Consider the following 17,498-nt stretch of genomic DNA (forward strand, 5'->3'; position numbering starts at 1 on the left):
ATCTGTGTCCACTGTGTTGCAAGGTGGATTCCTAGTCACTGGACCACCAGGGAAGTCCCTAGACTATATGTTTTTGAAAGGGAAAATAACAGACTTTATTTGCAGTAAGTGTCATTTAAAGGTTGAGTCTACAAATAAATATCTCATTTTTAAAATTTAGTAACATGGTATGTGGTGTTAAAATTAGTAACATGATCTGTGATTGAGTCTATTTTTTTTTCAAATGAGCATCATTTATTTTAATCTTTAAGCAATGTATTTACTTTATAATTCTTTTTATTCTTAGTGATGAAGAGTTTTTATTGAATTTATCGTAAGCCTTATACATAAATAATATTTTAATAAACTCTTTAATGGTAACTATATTTTCTACAAAAATACAGTTCCTTAATAGTTCCACTAAAGCCACACATGTTCTATTAGTAGTAGTTAATTTTATCATTCAGCAAAATTAAGCCAGGAGGCATAATCTAGTTACTCAGCAGGACATGAGAAAGAACAAGGACTGGGGATATTATTACCCTACTCTGTATAACACAGTTTTGATAGCTGAATGGACAAAATAAACCCAAAAGCAGAGGAAGGAAAATGAGGAGCATGGTGATAAGATCCCACAGTATTTTTAACTTTTCATTGTCACTGATGATCTGTGTGCTAACAAAAACAAAAAATCAACTCACTTAGCAAGCAGTTTATTCAACTGAGGTAATAATTGATAGACTGTCTTAGAAGTCTTTACTTTTCTAAATATATGAAAGAGATGACTTTAGTTTTTAAATAAGGTAATAGTTTAAAATCAAAATTGAATCAAATGTGAACAGCATTCATACTTATATTCAGACAACTGTAAATCTTGGGTTCACTGTGTTTCTAGGTAGTAGCTTTCGAACAGATTAAAATAACTCCTTCATAAATAAAAGTAAGTAAATACTTTCAAAACATTTTGTTACTGATCTGATTTTTCAGCTTCCTTTTTAGAGCTGGCCCTTTCCTGCAGGTTCCCATGGGTAGGTGATGGTTGCCGCAGCCTTGCAGTTGGGATCAAAGACTCCTTCAGTGCTGCTACAGCAACCTGCATAAGCTGGCTCAGGGCTTTCCCATCAAGTGTTCCCTGACACCACTCTAACTTCAGAAAGTGAAGAGGAACTGAAGAGCCTCTTGATGAGGGTGGACGAGGAGAATGAAAAAGCTGGCTTAAAACTCAACATTAAAAAACTAAAATCATGGCAAGGTGGCTCAGTGGTAAAGAATCTGCTTGCAATGCAGGAGACGTGGTTTCGATCCCTGGGTTGGGAAGATACCCTGGGAAGAGAAAATGGCAACCCACTCCAGCATTGTTGCCTGGGAAATCCTATGGACCGAGGAGCCTGGCGGGCTACAGTCCATGGGGTTGCAGGAGTTGGACACCACTGAGTGACTAAACAGCACGATCATGGTATCCGATCCCATCACCTCATGGCAAACAGATGGGGAAAAAGTGGAAGCAGTAACAGATTCTATTTTCAATGTGTTTATAAGTAGTAACTCTCTAGAACAGATTAAAATAACTCCTTCATACGTGAAAACAAGCAAATATTTTTATAATATTTATGTTACTGATCCAGATCTCTGCAGATATGGCACCATTACAAGATTTCAAACCCCGTGCTGTCTTCATCTTTAAGGGGTACCCATTACTATTCAGAGAGCTATGTGCAGAGCAATCACTCAAGAATTGCTCTTTTCATTTAATTATTAATGCTGTTGGTCCTTGTCTTCTCACGGGCTTTCTAACAACTTCAGAAATGTTAGTTGATGCTAAAGACAGACTGGAAATTCCCTGGTAGTCCAGTGGTTAGAACATGCTTCCACTGTAGGGGGCTTGGGTTTCAATCCTTTGTCAGGGAACTAAGATCCTGCAAGCTGTGAAGCTTGGCAAAAAAACAAGACCAGTTCACATTAATGATGAAAAACTTTAAAAATAGACCATTTCAGGACTTCCCCAGTGGTACAGTAGTTAAGAATCCATGTGCCAATGCAAAGGACATGGGTTCGATCCCTGATACAGGAGGATTCTACACGCTGTGGGGCAACTAAGCCCGCGCCCCACAACTATGGAGCCGGGGTGCTCTAGAGCCCATGCTCCGCAACAAGAGAAGCTACCATGATGAGAAGCCTGAGGACTGCAACTAGAGAAGCACATGTTAGCAACGCAGACACAGTGTGGCCGTAAATAAATAAATAGAAATGTTAAAAACTGGCCATTTAACATCCCCTTAATCGGAGAAGGCAATGGCACCCCACTCCAGTACTCTTGCCTGGAAAATCCCACTGACGGAGGAGCCTGGTGGGCTGCAGTCCATCGGGTCGCTAGGAGTCGGACACGACTGAGCGACTTCACTTTCACTTTTCGCTTTCATGCATTGGAGAAGGAAATGGCAACCCACTCCATTGTTCTTGCCTGGAGAATCCCAGGGACCAGGGAGCCTGGTAGGCTACCCTCTATGGGGTAGCACAGAGTCAGACACGACTGAAGCGACTTAGCAGTAGCAGCAGCAGCAGCTATCTTAATACTTCCAAGTACCTTAATGACCAACTCTAAACAGGTAGGGGCCACTGGCTAGACCTGCATGGAGTGTGGCCCCGCTGGGAGACTGGTAGGTTATTAGCAAACCTGTTGCAGATAGGTATAATGAAAACACAACAAACTAGAAAAAACTGGTTCTATAAAACTAGAATAACAGGTTTTAGAGAAACCAAAGTCTGCCTTTCAGCTCACCTCCTTGTCTACTCCATGACAGCAAAGAGCACCTTAACCCAGGATTCCCCAACCTCTAGGATCTTGTGCCTGATGATCTGAAGTGAAGCTGATGTAATATCAACAGAAATAAAGTGCATAATAAATGCAATGGGCTTGAATCATCCCGAAACCAACCCCCCCTTCCCCGGTCCGTGGAAAAATTGTCTTCCACAAAACCGGTCCCCAGTGTCCCAAAGGTTGGGGACTGCTGCTCTAACCTTTCCAAGGCCTTACAGATGCGATTAAATTATGGAAAGAAATAGCAGAGCTCTGAGCCTGACCCAGCAGGTCCTTAGGAGATATTGGCTCTCTCTCACCACTGGTCTCCGTGTCTGCTTTCAGCATTCCTTCCTGCTAACCATGCACCCCAGATGTCCTCAAAGTCTCCCTCAACCCTGCCCTCATGTCCAAGCAGATGCCACGCCCTGCTCTCTCGACTGCTCCACTTTTTCCCACATGGCCCCTCTCTGCCCACTGCGCTGCTGTGACAGGGACACATCCAAGTGCTCCAGGATTAGAGACGATGGAATTCTATGAGTGAAGTGCCGAGCGAAGGAGGGTGGTCAGAGAGTTTAACAGACAAGGAGACACTGAGGCAGTTTCCAAAAATAAACAGAGGTTTACCAACTCGAGAAGAAAAAAATGGAGGCACCCAGGCAGGCCATTTCAGGAAGAGGGCTAGAATGTGCAGTGAGCTCCGTACAGTCGAGCATGTTCGGAGACTGGTTCGTTTGTTAGTTTTACCCCCATTTTTTCTGCATTATATACATTTTAAATTAGTAGAGTCTGGAGCAAACAGTTGATTGCGATAAGAATACACTAAATTATCTGCACATTTTTTGCCTTGAACCTATTGCTCACATTAATAACATATATCCGTATCAGTATAAGACACATAATTTCAATTCAACAAATAATGACTGGGTCCCTATAATGTGTTAGTCCCTGCATTTACCGGGGCTTCCCTGGTGGCTCAGATGGTAAAGAAGCTGCCTGCAACATGAAAGACTTGGGTTCGGTCCCTGGGTTGGAAAGAGCCCCTGGAGAAGGGAACGGCTACCTACTCCAGTATTCTGGCCTGGAGAATTCCATGGACAGAAGAGCCTGGAAGGCCACAGTCCATGGGGTCACAAAGAGTCAGACATGACTTAGCGACTTTCACCGTCACTGCACTGACTGGGCATGCAGTGGCACTGGTGGTAAAGAACCCACCTGCCACTGCAGAAAACGAAACAGATGCAGGTTCAATTCCTGGGTCAGGAAGATCCCCTGGAGGAGGGCATAGCAACCCACTCCAGTACTCTTGCCTGGGAAAGACTACGGACAGAGAAGCCTGATAGGCTACAGTCCACGGGGTCACAAAGAGTCAGACACGACTGAAGTGACTTACCATGCACACACAGGGTAATTAGGCCACAACTTGCTATATTTATATTCACAGTTAAAAAAAATAGAAAACCTGCGATTCACTGAGTTAAGTAGCTTGTCTAAGCTCACCAACCAGTTAGGGGCCAGAGATAAACTTCTGTTTATTGACTTCAAATTTAGTGCTATTTCTATGATAGTTTCCTATTTCTTTGCAGTTACCAATACGGTGCATACTTGCAAGCTCTTTGGCTAAGATGTGCAAACAACTTATTCGCAGAGGATTTTTTTCTTGAAAAATGTCAGTCTGTCCTTAAGTGATTCATTATCTTGGCATCATTAAGCCTTATGCTTTATCTAACAATGAATCTAGACAGAGGGTCTGAAGTGGAGCTTTACATGGAATGAGTTATTTAAATAATGAAGATGGATGTGAGCATACAAGCAGCACCCCACTGCCTGAAGGTAAGACCTAGCAACCCCAAGACTAGTGAACAAAGGCCAGCAAGATGCACTGCTGGCACACGGCTCGTGATTTTCTGTGTAGGATTTTATCAAGTCATTTCAAAATCTCATCCAGTAAAATGAGATGCCGAATTGGAAGCAAGAAACAGAGGAATAGCAATGAGAAGGGGCGCGGCAGATAAAAGGTGAAAAAGCAAGGAATCTACGAGCATTTCAGATCACAGTGTATGCATGTGTGTGCAGCCATTTTTGTTGCTGTTGTTCAGTCGCTAAGTCGTATGTGACTCTTGGCGACCCCACTGACTGCAACACACCAGGCTCCCCTGTTCTCCATTATCTATATGCACTATCCATCTGCAGTATACTACATGCGCAGGCATTGTGTGTGCTAAGTCGCTAAGTGTCCCACTCTTTGCGACCCTATGGACTGTAGCCCACCAGGCTCCTCTGTCCATGGGGATTCTCCAGGCAAGCATACTGGAGTGGGTTGCCATGCCCTCCTCCAGGGGATCTTCCACACCCAGGGACTGAACCTGTGTCTCTTATGTCTCCTGCATTAGCAGGTGGGTTCTTTACTACTGGCGCCATCTGGGGAGCCAATGCACCGGTCATTGAAAAAAAGTGAAAGTGAAAGTAAGTGCAAGTCGCTTAGTCGTGTCTGACTCTTTGCAACCCCATGACATGAAATTACAGCACATGATATTACTTACAAAGGCTTTATTCCTCAAGGGAAGAGCTAAATAATACAACATTTCCTTCATTTGTAAAGGTAAGAAAGGACATAATGAAATAAATAATGAGGGACTTTTAAGTAAAAATTGGTTAGTATTTTTAAAGTATTCATATGAGTTACCTTCCTTGATGTGTAAAATTTAGATACAAATTACTTTTGCTACAGTCAGATAGATAAGAAATGTGACTGCCTTGTGTTCACTACTTTTTAACATTTAGGTGTAGAGTGTTCATATGAATTCAAATAACTATGAGGCAAGACTGGCTAAACAAGCCTCAAAAATTTATTAGAGAACAGGATACCAAGTTGAAAATTTCAAATTATGATTCATTTGAAACTAAATATTCTTACATGTTGAAATGATTAATACTTATTTAAAAAAAAACCCTAGTTTTAAATCTTTATCTTGCCATTTCCTTGTTCATCATTAAATAATAGTATTTAGCAGAACAGGGACAATCATATCCTTTCAAATGTACCACTAGAGGGTTCCAGCTGATTTCTGGACCCTCTTAAGCCAGACCCAACATCTGGTTGCTGTGCGCCATCTAGTGGCTGTACGAATCAGTGGTGCCTGAGTGTTACTTCCTTGTACTGCATTTTATTTACAGAAAACACGATGGCACACATTTTTGGAAAATAAAGAGAGTTATATATATATGTAATATCAAATTTGTAAAACCATTATCTCCTAAAATTCATATTTAGATCATTTGATAAGCAGTAAAATTCTTAAAATCAGAGAAATTCATTGTACATAATAGTTACGTATCATACAGATTTAAACGACCTTTAATTTCAACACAGTGCGATTCATTTAAATACACTGTACATGGCTTCATGCAGAGGAGACATACAATTCAGACTAGTGAATAGGAATAATTATTATACTTGCTGACGGTAGGGTAAATGTGATGGTCAAAATATATTTTTTCCTTCTACTGAATATGCCTTAAACAATTTGCCACAGGGAAATGTTAGTAGGCATTTAAAATATTTGGCCAAACTTCTATGCTATTATCTAAAATGCACATTCATTAGACTAAGTTATTTTTCAGTTTAAGAAGGTACTCCAGCATTTCTTGCTTTATTCTAAATTCTTTATGAGTATGTAGAAAATGAACCTCTTTCACACTCCTATAGATATGTTTAATTTACTTTATATCTATGTCCTAAACAGATGACTGATCATTTACTAAGAAAGCACAAAAGATCAAGTTACAGGCAGAATTAACGTGACTTTCTCAAAGGTAGTGTCTTGTTGCCCCTTGCTCACCTCCCATTGCGTGTGTAGTTCTCATAAGTCATCTGTTATAATCCCATACTTCACATTCATTATTACTGGTCACACACAAATACCTTACTCAATATGCCTGAAGCAAAGGTAAGGCTAAGAGGATATTTGCTAAAAGCAAAGCAAGCCAACCTGAATCCCTACAGAACTAGTGTTCATTTCATTTTGAGCACAAAGTTATGAAATCTTGCACGTAATTATAAATCAGAAACCAGTATGGGCTCACTTTGAACTGGTGGCAGCAAAGCAACCAAGTTTCATTCTTTCTTTTTAAAAGTACTGTTATTTGACTGGTGGTTTAGGAGCTTCTGTCTTGCCCAGTATAAGTATTTCTCTGCTAAGTGGATGGATGAATATGTCATATCTGGGTTTGGGGCAGAAATTTCCCAAGGACTTTTGGGTGGAGCTTTGAGATCAAGAAACATGGATCGGAGGTAGGACAAGTAGGTGGATTCTTAGCTGTAAGTTTATGAATTGAGACCCACTTGGATGGAAGTCTCAGGACCACATCTGAGTCCTTTTTCCTGAACCTGTTCCATTCAGTACTTGAAAAAAACGGAGAAGCTGAAGAAGAAACCTAAAATACTAAAAGCAAGGTGGGCAGGAAGGGGTTCTAAAGTCTTTTCGATTTATTAGAATAATGAGCTCGCATCAATCAAATGGATGTAGTATATACAGTATAAGTTTTTCTAAGGTTTGAAAGGGTATGTGCAGCTCCCACAGCAATAATTGTCCTGTATCTCCCACAAGAGATTATCCAGCCTGGGGCAAACACCTCAGTGAGGGAAAACCCGCCCCTCTCAAGGCAGCCATCATTTGACAGGTTCAACGACAAATACACCACCGCATGCTTTGGTTTAAAAGAAATGTTATTGTTACAAGGGAGGGAAAGATCAGGATTTCAGCAGTTTTTGACATAGATGACCTAACAGAGAAAGACAACTGAAAGCCTTAACTCTATCTTCGCATCTATTAAGAGATGTCCATTAACAAGAGCTCTTACATCAACTAGGGGGGTGAAAACTTTAGAAAACACAATGATATGTCAGAGTATACTTAGAAAAAAGTGGCTGAGAGAATTGAGGGTGTCTGATTTGGAGAAATCAAGATGCCAGTGGTTCATGGCAGTGTTGAGAGGAGCACCAGCGCCCAGAAGTGAAAATTAGTGTGATGGCTGGAGCTATAAAGTAGCCAAACAAAGCATAGCAGACAGTTCAGGGCTGTCAGAGACAAGGACTCTGCCCTCGGAAACATCATCCAACTTGTCTTGCAGAAGCAAAAGCTCTCTGTTACTCGATGAATTTAAGGAGAGGTAGGAAATAATACTCGACCGGGAGCCACTCATTACCAAGGAGACAATGAGACCAGGTGTTGTGCGGATCAAATGAAAGAAAAGGTCTGTTAAGTGTGCAGAAAACTGCATAGTAGGGACTGGTTCTCCGTGAGAGATGACACCCAAGGGATTCCTCTAATGTGGAAATGAACTAAACTCCATGACATCGAAGGTCCATTTGGACCCTAGGAGTCAATGATTTCATCTTATTAATAAGCCACGCTGATTAATTCTGCTTCAGCATTAGAGGTTTATATTGCTTTGAATTACAATGCATACGTCACATTTCCCCCACTTTTACAATATATATTAAAACCTTCAAGATTCAATCCTACAATGCTATCACATTAAAATCCTTTCATAGCATCTCATTAAACCCTTTCTTCTCTTTCACTGTTCACCACTTGGATAATTGAAATAGAGGATGTCTGGTGAAAATGGAGCTAATAGTTATCTCAGAAAGTTCAAGGAAAATAGGAATAACTCAAAATATATGAGGATTCACTGATGAAAGGTCATCCTTTTTTTTTTCTCTTATAACTGAAATGCTCCCATAAAATGTCAGTAATACAACCTGATCATACTTACTCCTATGATTTGTGTTCATTATCTACTGATAGGATGAAATATGCTTATTCAACTTTTATGTCTATACTCATTCTTGGCCTTCATAAGAAAATTGAATACACACTACCATATATAAAACAGATAACCAACAAGGACCTACTGTGTAGCAAGGGAATTCTACTCAATATTTTATAATAACCTATAAGGGAAAAGAATCTGGAAAAAATAGATATGTGTGTATGTATAAGTGAATCACTTTGCTGTATACCTGAAACTAACACTTTGTAAATCAACTGTACTCCAATAAAAAACTAACTTAAATATTAAATGGCTTAATTTTTCAGATCCAAAAACAAGAAAGAAAATTGATTAAAAATAGTGCCTGATAACTTCCCTGGTGGTTCAGGGGTTGAGACTGTGCTTTCACTGCAGGAGCCACGGGTTTGATACCTGGTCAGGGAACTAAGTATCTCACATACCGTGTAGTGTGGCCAAGAAAACAAAACAACAACAAAATGAGTGTCTAAGAAATAGATGAAAACTTCTCCTGGGAGAGCTCAGGATCAGTGAAGAGGGAAAGATCTGGAATTAAGAAGAAAAGGAAGAAGGGCTGGGAACAGGGAAGAAAGATGGGAAGGGGCAGTTTGCACACTGCGCTGAATTACCTTAGAAATAGCAAACGTATTAACGTGGTAGATGAGCAAGACTAAACTGCAGACTCTATAAAGCTTTTCTGAATTCAAGCAGCATCTTGTGCTATAACATCATCACACACACAAAGATGCCCCACCTCAATGATCAAAATCATGAAAGTCTCTGTAAAGAAAGCTTCAAACAATCTGCTATACTAACATGACTCAATATATGGCAAAGAATGCCAATTTAAATAAATTTGCTACCTCAGCTGGGAAACAGTTCACACAGTGTGGTTACCTTAATGTATCTGAGATGGGAGCACTATTTACATGGCCCCATGGGATCTGTTACACATGAAGCTCCCAGAGGTGGGTGCTGGAGCCAGATTCCTGTCCAGGGTAGTTACTGGACTGGGCTGTCTTGATCTCTGGTATGTTGCTACCAGGAATGCCTATGAATGAATCTCCCTCTTCTCTGAGGTTCACATGTTCCAGTCACCAGTCACTTTTCCTTGAAAAGGTTCTGTAATTGGGGAGGAATTTGGTCTTTGGTCTCTTCCCAGAGCCTCCTATCAGTGGTACCCAAAGGGATCCAGAAAGCAAGGCAGGCAGGGGATGCCAAGTGAGAGACATACATGGTAGAGGATGGATGGGGTGAATAGAGAGCTAAGTGAAGAACCACCAGCTTCTTTCTTGGAGGGTGAATCGGTGGGAGCGTAGATGTGTTGGGTGAATGGATGGTGACAAAGTCAGCGAGTCACTTGTGATCTCAGTTTCCTTCTTTGCAAACTATGAATATAAAAAATCCTCTCCATATACAAAAAAATACCAGTGAGAATCAAATGGAATCATGGAGAAATAAAGTTTTCAACTCCTGGCAGTGTTATGTATATGTCAATCTTATTTCATGTTGTTGTTGCTGTTTATCCGTTTGGTTATTTAGGGGATGAGATCAAGGGGAGAAAAACATGATCTAAGTGGTGGTGAAAATGCTAACTTTAAGAGAAGAAAATGATTTTATTCAGTTTGTTTTGTATGTTACGTGGACATTTTAAAACCTAGACAAGCATTAAGTGGCAACTCTGACTATGAAAAAGTCTAGACCACTGGGTTCACACTAACATAAGTCCTTAAGACACAGAAGAAATACTTGTTTCTAAATTTCACTAAGACTTAAGCCTTTTTCGACTAAGAGAGGGAATGCACCCTGCTCAGACATGATGGGTGAGCACAGAACACTCCAGCACACCCAGGGGTCCGAAGTCAAGCAGCCGGCCCTGTCTGGACTCTCAGTGACCCTCAGGTGAGAAACCCTGCAGAGCTGTTACCTGTATGTGTCCTTCGATGAGCCTTCAGGTGAGAACTTTTTGTATACACTTTGTTGCAGCCCTCGAAATCGCATCTGTGGATACGCCGTTTTCTCGAGTCTGGGGATTCAGACCTTCTCTGGCGTCTTGTGCTCTCAATACTAAATGGTGAGATTGAACTGGAAAAAGAGAAAGTAGATTTAAATGGTGAGCAAACACAGCACCCTGTTTGGTTCCAATGCTGTGAGACCTGAGGCTCGCAGCCTGCAGCTTCATACAGACTCGAGGCCCCAGGTCCACGTTACTGCTGTCACTTTCTGGGACACGTTTCATTGCTTAATCTCGAAGGCGGGCAGCTTGACCTATTTTTGATGAAACACTCCTCGGGAGAGGAAGACATGCTTAAAATAACAACAGAATGAAAAAAGCAAAAAAGTACACGAAAGCAGTGGTGAATGAGTAGATCTCCATCATCAAAAGAAATTATCCGGTGGTGGTAGAATTATCGCCTAAAGTTCTGAACTTGCAAAGACACTTACAGAGAATATTTTAGGGAGACCTGCTACAGACAAATGACAAAATGAATGCATTTAATAAGTAACATGAGGGTCTGAATTGCATGTGACAACACATAAAATCATGTAAAATCACAATGTACGTTTCAAAACAAGTGAGGTTGGGCTGAAAGAAATGACATCAGTACATCAATAACATGACTCATGACAAGCTATTTTGGTTCTGCAAAATGCACCTGACATTTAACTCTTCCCGTTGGTAGTTTTTCACGGTGAAGAATCAAGTGCATTGTATTTAAAGATTAGCTGTACCACATTATGAAAAAAAGTTTTAACTATGAAATTTGGCCCTGACTTGTACATTGTTTAATCTTAATGCCACAGTAGAAAAACAGGATCAGTTTGTAATGTCAGGTAACAGATTAACATGTACTTCTTCCAACATTAATCTCTTTTGATTGAGATAGAAATGAAGAATATGACTCATTTTTTTTAAGTTATTCATGAAGTTCTTTAAAGTTAGTGAAATACAATAAAAAAGCAATCACTCATACTCCTACTATAAAAGATTTACCACTATTAATACTTTGACATTATTTTCTTTCAGCTTTTCCCGGTTTCAAAGTTTTTTAAAATTACTTTTTATGAATAAATCAGTCCTCAAAAAAACTGAACACTACAGATAAAGATAACTTTCCCCCTTTTTCTTCCATCATTGTCCTGATCCCTTGTCCTCCCAGGCAAAATCTCTATCATCAGTTTTCTACAAATCCTTTCAATTCTTTTAAATTATGCTTACTGGTATCTGCATTCATGGAAACTCATTATACCGTGTTTTTAAAGAGACATATAGATAAAAGGCTGTACACATCATTCTGCAAATTGTTCCACACTTGACTTTTGCTCACTCGACACTGAGGATCTGAGCTCTGTTTATACTGATACAGACACAGTGGTTTGTTCATTTGAAGTGCTATATGCCATAGTGCACGGATCCTAAGATGAATCTTTTCATATTTCAATGTCTCTAACTCAGGATGCCTCTGACATTTGATGGCTGGTCATGGTTTAATTGATTTATTTTATCTTTCTCAGCGGTGTATTTTATAACAGATGGTGTTTTAATCTACCTAGATCAGGAGTTGGTAAACTGTTTCTATAAAAGGCTAGATAGTGAGTATTTTGACCGAGAGTCATACAGTCTATGTTGTGACAAATCAACCCTGCAACTGTAGCATGAAAGCAGCTATAGATAAATGAGTATAAATAAAACAAATGAGTGTGTCTATGTTCCAATAAAACTTTATTTACAAAACAAATAGTGGACAGTATTTGATCCATGGGCTATAACTGGTTAATACTTGACTCAGATGAAATATGGGAGTAGTCCAATGAACATTCATTCCAGAGTTTAAAAATCCATTTCCTAAGTGATGGACATATAGATTTATTTCTAATATTTTACTGCAACATTGCTCCAGTAAACTTTAAAATGTCTCCTTCCATATGGTGGTGGTGGCTTAGTTGCTAAGTCATGTCCAATTCTTGCAACATTTTGGACTGTAGCCCACCAGGCTCCTCTGTCCATGGGATTTCCCTGGCAAGAACAGTGGAGTGGGTTGCCCTTCCCTTTGCCAGGGGATCTTCCCGACCCAGGGATTGAACTCGGGTCTCCTGCATTGCAGGCGGACTCTTTACTGACTGAGCCACCCAAGTTTTCAAAGCATCTTTTCACTTGTACAAGTAACAGATTCAGTAGCCAATGCTTTATATTGTTAGCTAAGATCAAATATAAATGACGTTTATCTGCCTGTATCTTAAACAGTTTTGTGCAAGATTTCTATGAAGTTGAAGGAAAGAACATACGGGATGGCTAAGCCACTTTTTCAGCCTTCTTACCACTCAATGAGGCTTGGTGGTTTTCCACATCATTGACTCAGTTGTAGGGACTGGAGCTTGGTTGTGAAGAGAGTCAAAACAGTGTGACTGGTCTTTCCCATGAGAGAAGGGCTTTAGTCACTCCCGACAAGGTACGTTCTGGCATAGCATGTGATTCTTGTGAACAAATTGACTCTATATGTGACAATAAGGCAACAGTAATTCACTTCTTGACTATTTAGTCATAAAAACAAATATGGATCTTGTCACTGGGGGCCTCACAAATAGAAACTTTCGTGTTGTGGTATGTTTTACACCTTTCAAATCGAGAATATGACATGGTATTTATGTCCCTCAAGTTATAACATAAAGCCTATAGTAAGAACATTTTGTTTTGTACAATGCTTTCTATGCATCTATACAGAAGTCTAAATGTAACTAAGCATAATCACACACACATATTGCTTGGCCTGTTGATTTTAGCTATTTATTCTGCTATGTGTTCATATATGCAGAGAAAAGTAAAAAAATAAACCTAAAATCAATACTCAGTAACTACTAAGCAAGTCTATAAGGGACCAGGGAGGTAATGCTGCTATTCAGTCAGCCACTGGACTATATGGCGGGCAGGGAAGAAAAGCAGAGCTACAGAATGGCGGGAAACCACTTCACTCAGATTTCTGAATTTACATCAAAATTGAACACATGTTCGGTGGATGGCCTTAATGCTCTACAAACTTCATACCGCGGTTTTCCTCATTTTAAAGTGAAATGTTTTAGGACATTATAAAGAACAACTATCTAAAGATATCTGCATGATGATGATAAAAATAAGAGTTATGTGCATTGAATAAATGGACCCAACCAAGCTAACCTTAAAATGGCATTCAATGGGTAAGACTTCCCCTGGTTCCCCTTTTTAAATGGCAGAGATACCCTCAGATGTCACAGAACCTTACGCTAGCCTGTACCTTTCAAACAAGAACTACTTATTTGATCTCTTTGTGGAAAGGCAGGTAAATGGGGCTGAAGTAAAAAAGAATCAGAAATGCAGACGAGCTTCAAGAACACAGGAAGAGGAGAGGAAAACCCAACTCCACGGAGGACTGCTGCTGTACTGGGCCCACAGCACGACCCTGGGGTTGGGGGACATGGCAGCTGGGAGATAACTGGACTGGGTGTTTGGCCACGCCAAGTCCACGGCAGGAGATCTGATAGTTAAGATGCTGGTACCAAGTACTTTTGGGTCTCTGGAGCCAAGAACATTGTGGGCATTCAAGAAATGTTTGCTAAACAGAATGACTGAATAGTTGGATGGATGAATGGATTAATGTATTAAGTCAGGTATTCTTAATTCAATATAATCAACCAATTAATTGACCTTTAATTGGTTAATTAATCCTCACCAGGATCCTTGGACTTCAAGTCTTCTGATAGTGCTTACTGAATTCCTCTTACTTTCATTTCCCTGTTTCAAATTTTATTTTTTTCATAATACATATATTTTATTGAGGTACAGTTGATTTAAATGCTTCAGGTGCATGGCAAGGTGATTCAATTATACATATATTGTTTTTCAGATTATTTTCCATTATAGGTTATTACAAAATATTGACTATAGTTCCCTGTGCTATACAGTAAAACTTTGTTGCTTGTTGCATATCTATTTTTTTTTGTTTCATATTTTAAATGCTGTAATATACAAAGTGGTGACTGAATACCAGGGATTCTGGGTAACCATTAAAATCATATGTTCCCATGAGTGTCTTGGTTCTTTGCTCTAACTTGAAGAGAACGGCATTCTAAAGCACGGCTTACAATTAAAATTTTCAGTGAAATTAAAATATTCTGCCCTTTCTATGCTTTCTGAGCCATGCGCCCTTTGTTTCCACAGCTTTTAAGGTATCCCCACATGCACTCACACTGACTTGTGTGCTTCAAAAGTTGGCCTCGTTCTGAAGAATGGAAATGTGCAAAAAACTACTGCCTATGCCAGCAGAGGATTCTTCCAATAATCCTTAGTAATAAGCTTGGTATGATGAAAACGGTCGGGACCATTCAGCCACTGAACACAGTCGCTAGTGTGTTCCCAGACATTGCACTAAACACATCCACACAGTTCATAAAGAATAACTAAAGGCCCACTCCCTTCCCCAGAAGGTTAGACCATTTAGAGAAGTGAATGAACGCCCGAGGGGGCCTCACAGGCACTGCGTCGTAATAATTAGATGGAGAGAGAACAAATGAGTGAATCACACCTTCAGTGACACAATAGTCCCACTTGGAATGGTAAGTTAAATTAGAACGAAACCCAGAGAGGCTCGAAAAGTCACATCCAAGAACAGCTCTATTTAAATAGAAGGCACCACACAGCTGCCATGAAAGGAATGAAGGTTAACTGTAATCAGCAGGTAATAAAGGCCATTTGTCACGTGTGACCCGAGAGCAGTGAGACGCCCTTCACTGGAATTGGAGTTTCTACAGGAGTTAAAAGGAAAAAGCCAGGACAATCTTTTAAGACTGGGAAGAGGACACACACATCCTAAATTTTATTTTCTTTCTTTTTTTTTCCCATTTGTTGCTTTTTCTTTTCTTTTTTCTTTTTTAACTTTACTATATTGTATTGGAAATTTTAAAACGAGCAGAAAACAGAGGGATGGAAGGTCCTTCAGCAAATTCACACACATCATCTCAACAGAACATCAAGGAGGAGGATTGAGGATAACAATGAGAGCCGACACTGCCAGAATGCCTGCCATGAGCCAGGCACTGCTCTAAATGCTTTAAGCTTCAAAGTAGCTCTTGGAGGTCAATATTATTAGTACCCTTAGTTTACAGATGAGGAAACCGAGGCAAAGGGAGGTTAAGATCAAGGCCAAAACAGAGTGGGTGACCACACCAGGATCTGAACCCAAGGACATCAGAATCCACCTGAGTTATTATGCTCTACTCACTTGGGTATTTAGGAATATAAACCACATCTAATAAAAGATGCAAGCATGAATGCATGCTAAGTCACTTTAGTCACGTCTGACTCTGTGCGAAGCCAGGGACTGGAGACCGCCAGGCTCCTCTGTCCATGGGATTCTCCAGGCAAGGATACTGGAATGGTGCCATTCCTTCCTCCAGGAAAATCTTCCTGACCCAGAGATTGAAGCTGCATCTCTTAGGTCTCTAGCACTGGCTGGCACGTTCTTTACCACTAGTACCACCTGGGAAGCCCCATAAAAGATAAAAAAGCAACAAAATAACCTGAATCATTTAAATTTCCCCTCTAATCCTATTATAGAAACAACAGTACATAAAAGCATTCTTAAATGTAGTCTGCTATAATAAAGCATACACTTTACTCCTGAGAATTTTAAACTATTTTATAAATACTGCCAGTGGAGATACACAGTGTAATTACTTACTATTAATCTACCTTAAAAATACTTTCTTAACTTTGTAAAATATGTATCTTTCCAGGGAAATGTTTTTGAAGATTGAGTTTGGCAGTGATATGCGATTAAGTCTTCCTCAACCATCAAGACCAGAGAACTTGTTCCTTTCCTGCCATCTTTGTTTATTTACAATGGTACCAGAAAGTGTTTAGAGTTAGTTGCTCAACAGAGTTACCTTAAGGGAAGAGGGCACATTCAGTTTTAAAAGTATATTTTGTACTGTTTTCCAAAGCTTGTTTTAAAATGATTTTCAGTAGAATGTAAATATCACCTACGGGAATTCTGAATCAGCTGCTGCTGCAGAATAGACGGAAGTGAGAACCACTTCCTCGTTAGTAAATCAAACACCACATTGGGAATGAAATATAGAGGCCACAAGCCAAAAAATAGAGTTGATGAGAATTTCAGTTAACCAGGAGTTACATAAATCTTAGTACTTGAGATTCTATTCATGTGGACAAGCCAGACACATGTAGGTTTTTGCAGGCTTTTTCTTAGCCAGCAGATGGCTCTCAGAAGCAGGAATCTTCCTATTTCTCTTCCATACTATCACAGACTCTCTAGCTTCTATCAAACCATGTCAAGGTCTTCAATGGGATATTAATTAGAGAAAGGGGGTTATTTAGATACATTCATTATCCAGTCCCCAGAAGCGTCATTCTAAGATAGCACAAATCCACTGATTCACCATTTTTGTTCCTGCCCATGGATTTCCCTGGTAGCTCAGGTGGTAAAGAATCTGTCTGCAATGCAGAAAAATCTGGTTCCATCCTTGGGTCAGAAACATCCCCTAGAGAAGGAAACGGCAACCCACTCTGGTATTCTTGCCTGGAGAATTCCATAGACAGAGGAGTCTGCTGGGCTACAGTCCAGGGGGTTGCAAAGAGTCAGAAGCAACCGAGTAACTAACATTTTCACTTTCATTCCTGCCCACAGCTTCCTACAGAAAACTAACTTTGAGCACACTGAAACTGTAAGATTAGAAGTTGCCAATCTTTCCAGAAGCTGTGACAAAAACATTACACCACTTTACATTCAAATTTGAATTCAATAAAAATAAATCCATTTTCACGAAATGTATAAATCAAGAGTAATACTTAGATAGAATATGTTCAAAAGCTGACATTTTTTCATACAAACAGAATATGTGCAGAATTTATTTTGAATTATTCTAATAAATGAAA

At 39.9% G+C, this 17,498-nt stretch overlaps 1 protein-coding gene across 1 annotated transcript in view; it reads right to left on the reverse strand.

The window, feature by feature from the left end:
• Positions 1-17,498, reverse strand: part of KLF12 (KLF transcription factor 12) — a 439,404-nt gene that overhangs the window by 19,785 nt on the left and 402,121 nt on the right. Inside the window, 1 exon segment of the mRNA XM_070380584.1 lies at positions 10,500-10,657. Coding sequence (XP_070236685.1) covers positions 10,500-10,657 — 158 coding nt within the window.

Source organism: Bos mutus, chromosome 12, assembly GCF_027580195.1.
Source record: "Bos mutus isolate GX-2022 chromosome 12, NWIPB_WYAK_1.1, whole genome shotgun sequence".
NCBI classification, from domain to species: domain Eukaryota; kingdom Metazoa; phylum Chordata; class Mammalia; order Artiodactyla; family Bovidae; genus Bos; species Bos mutus.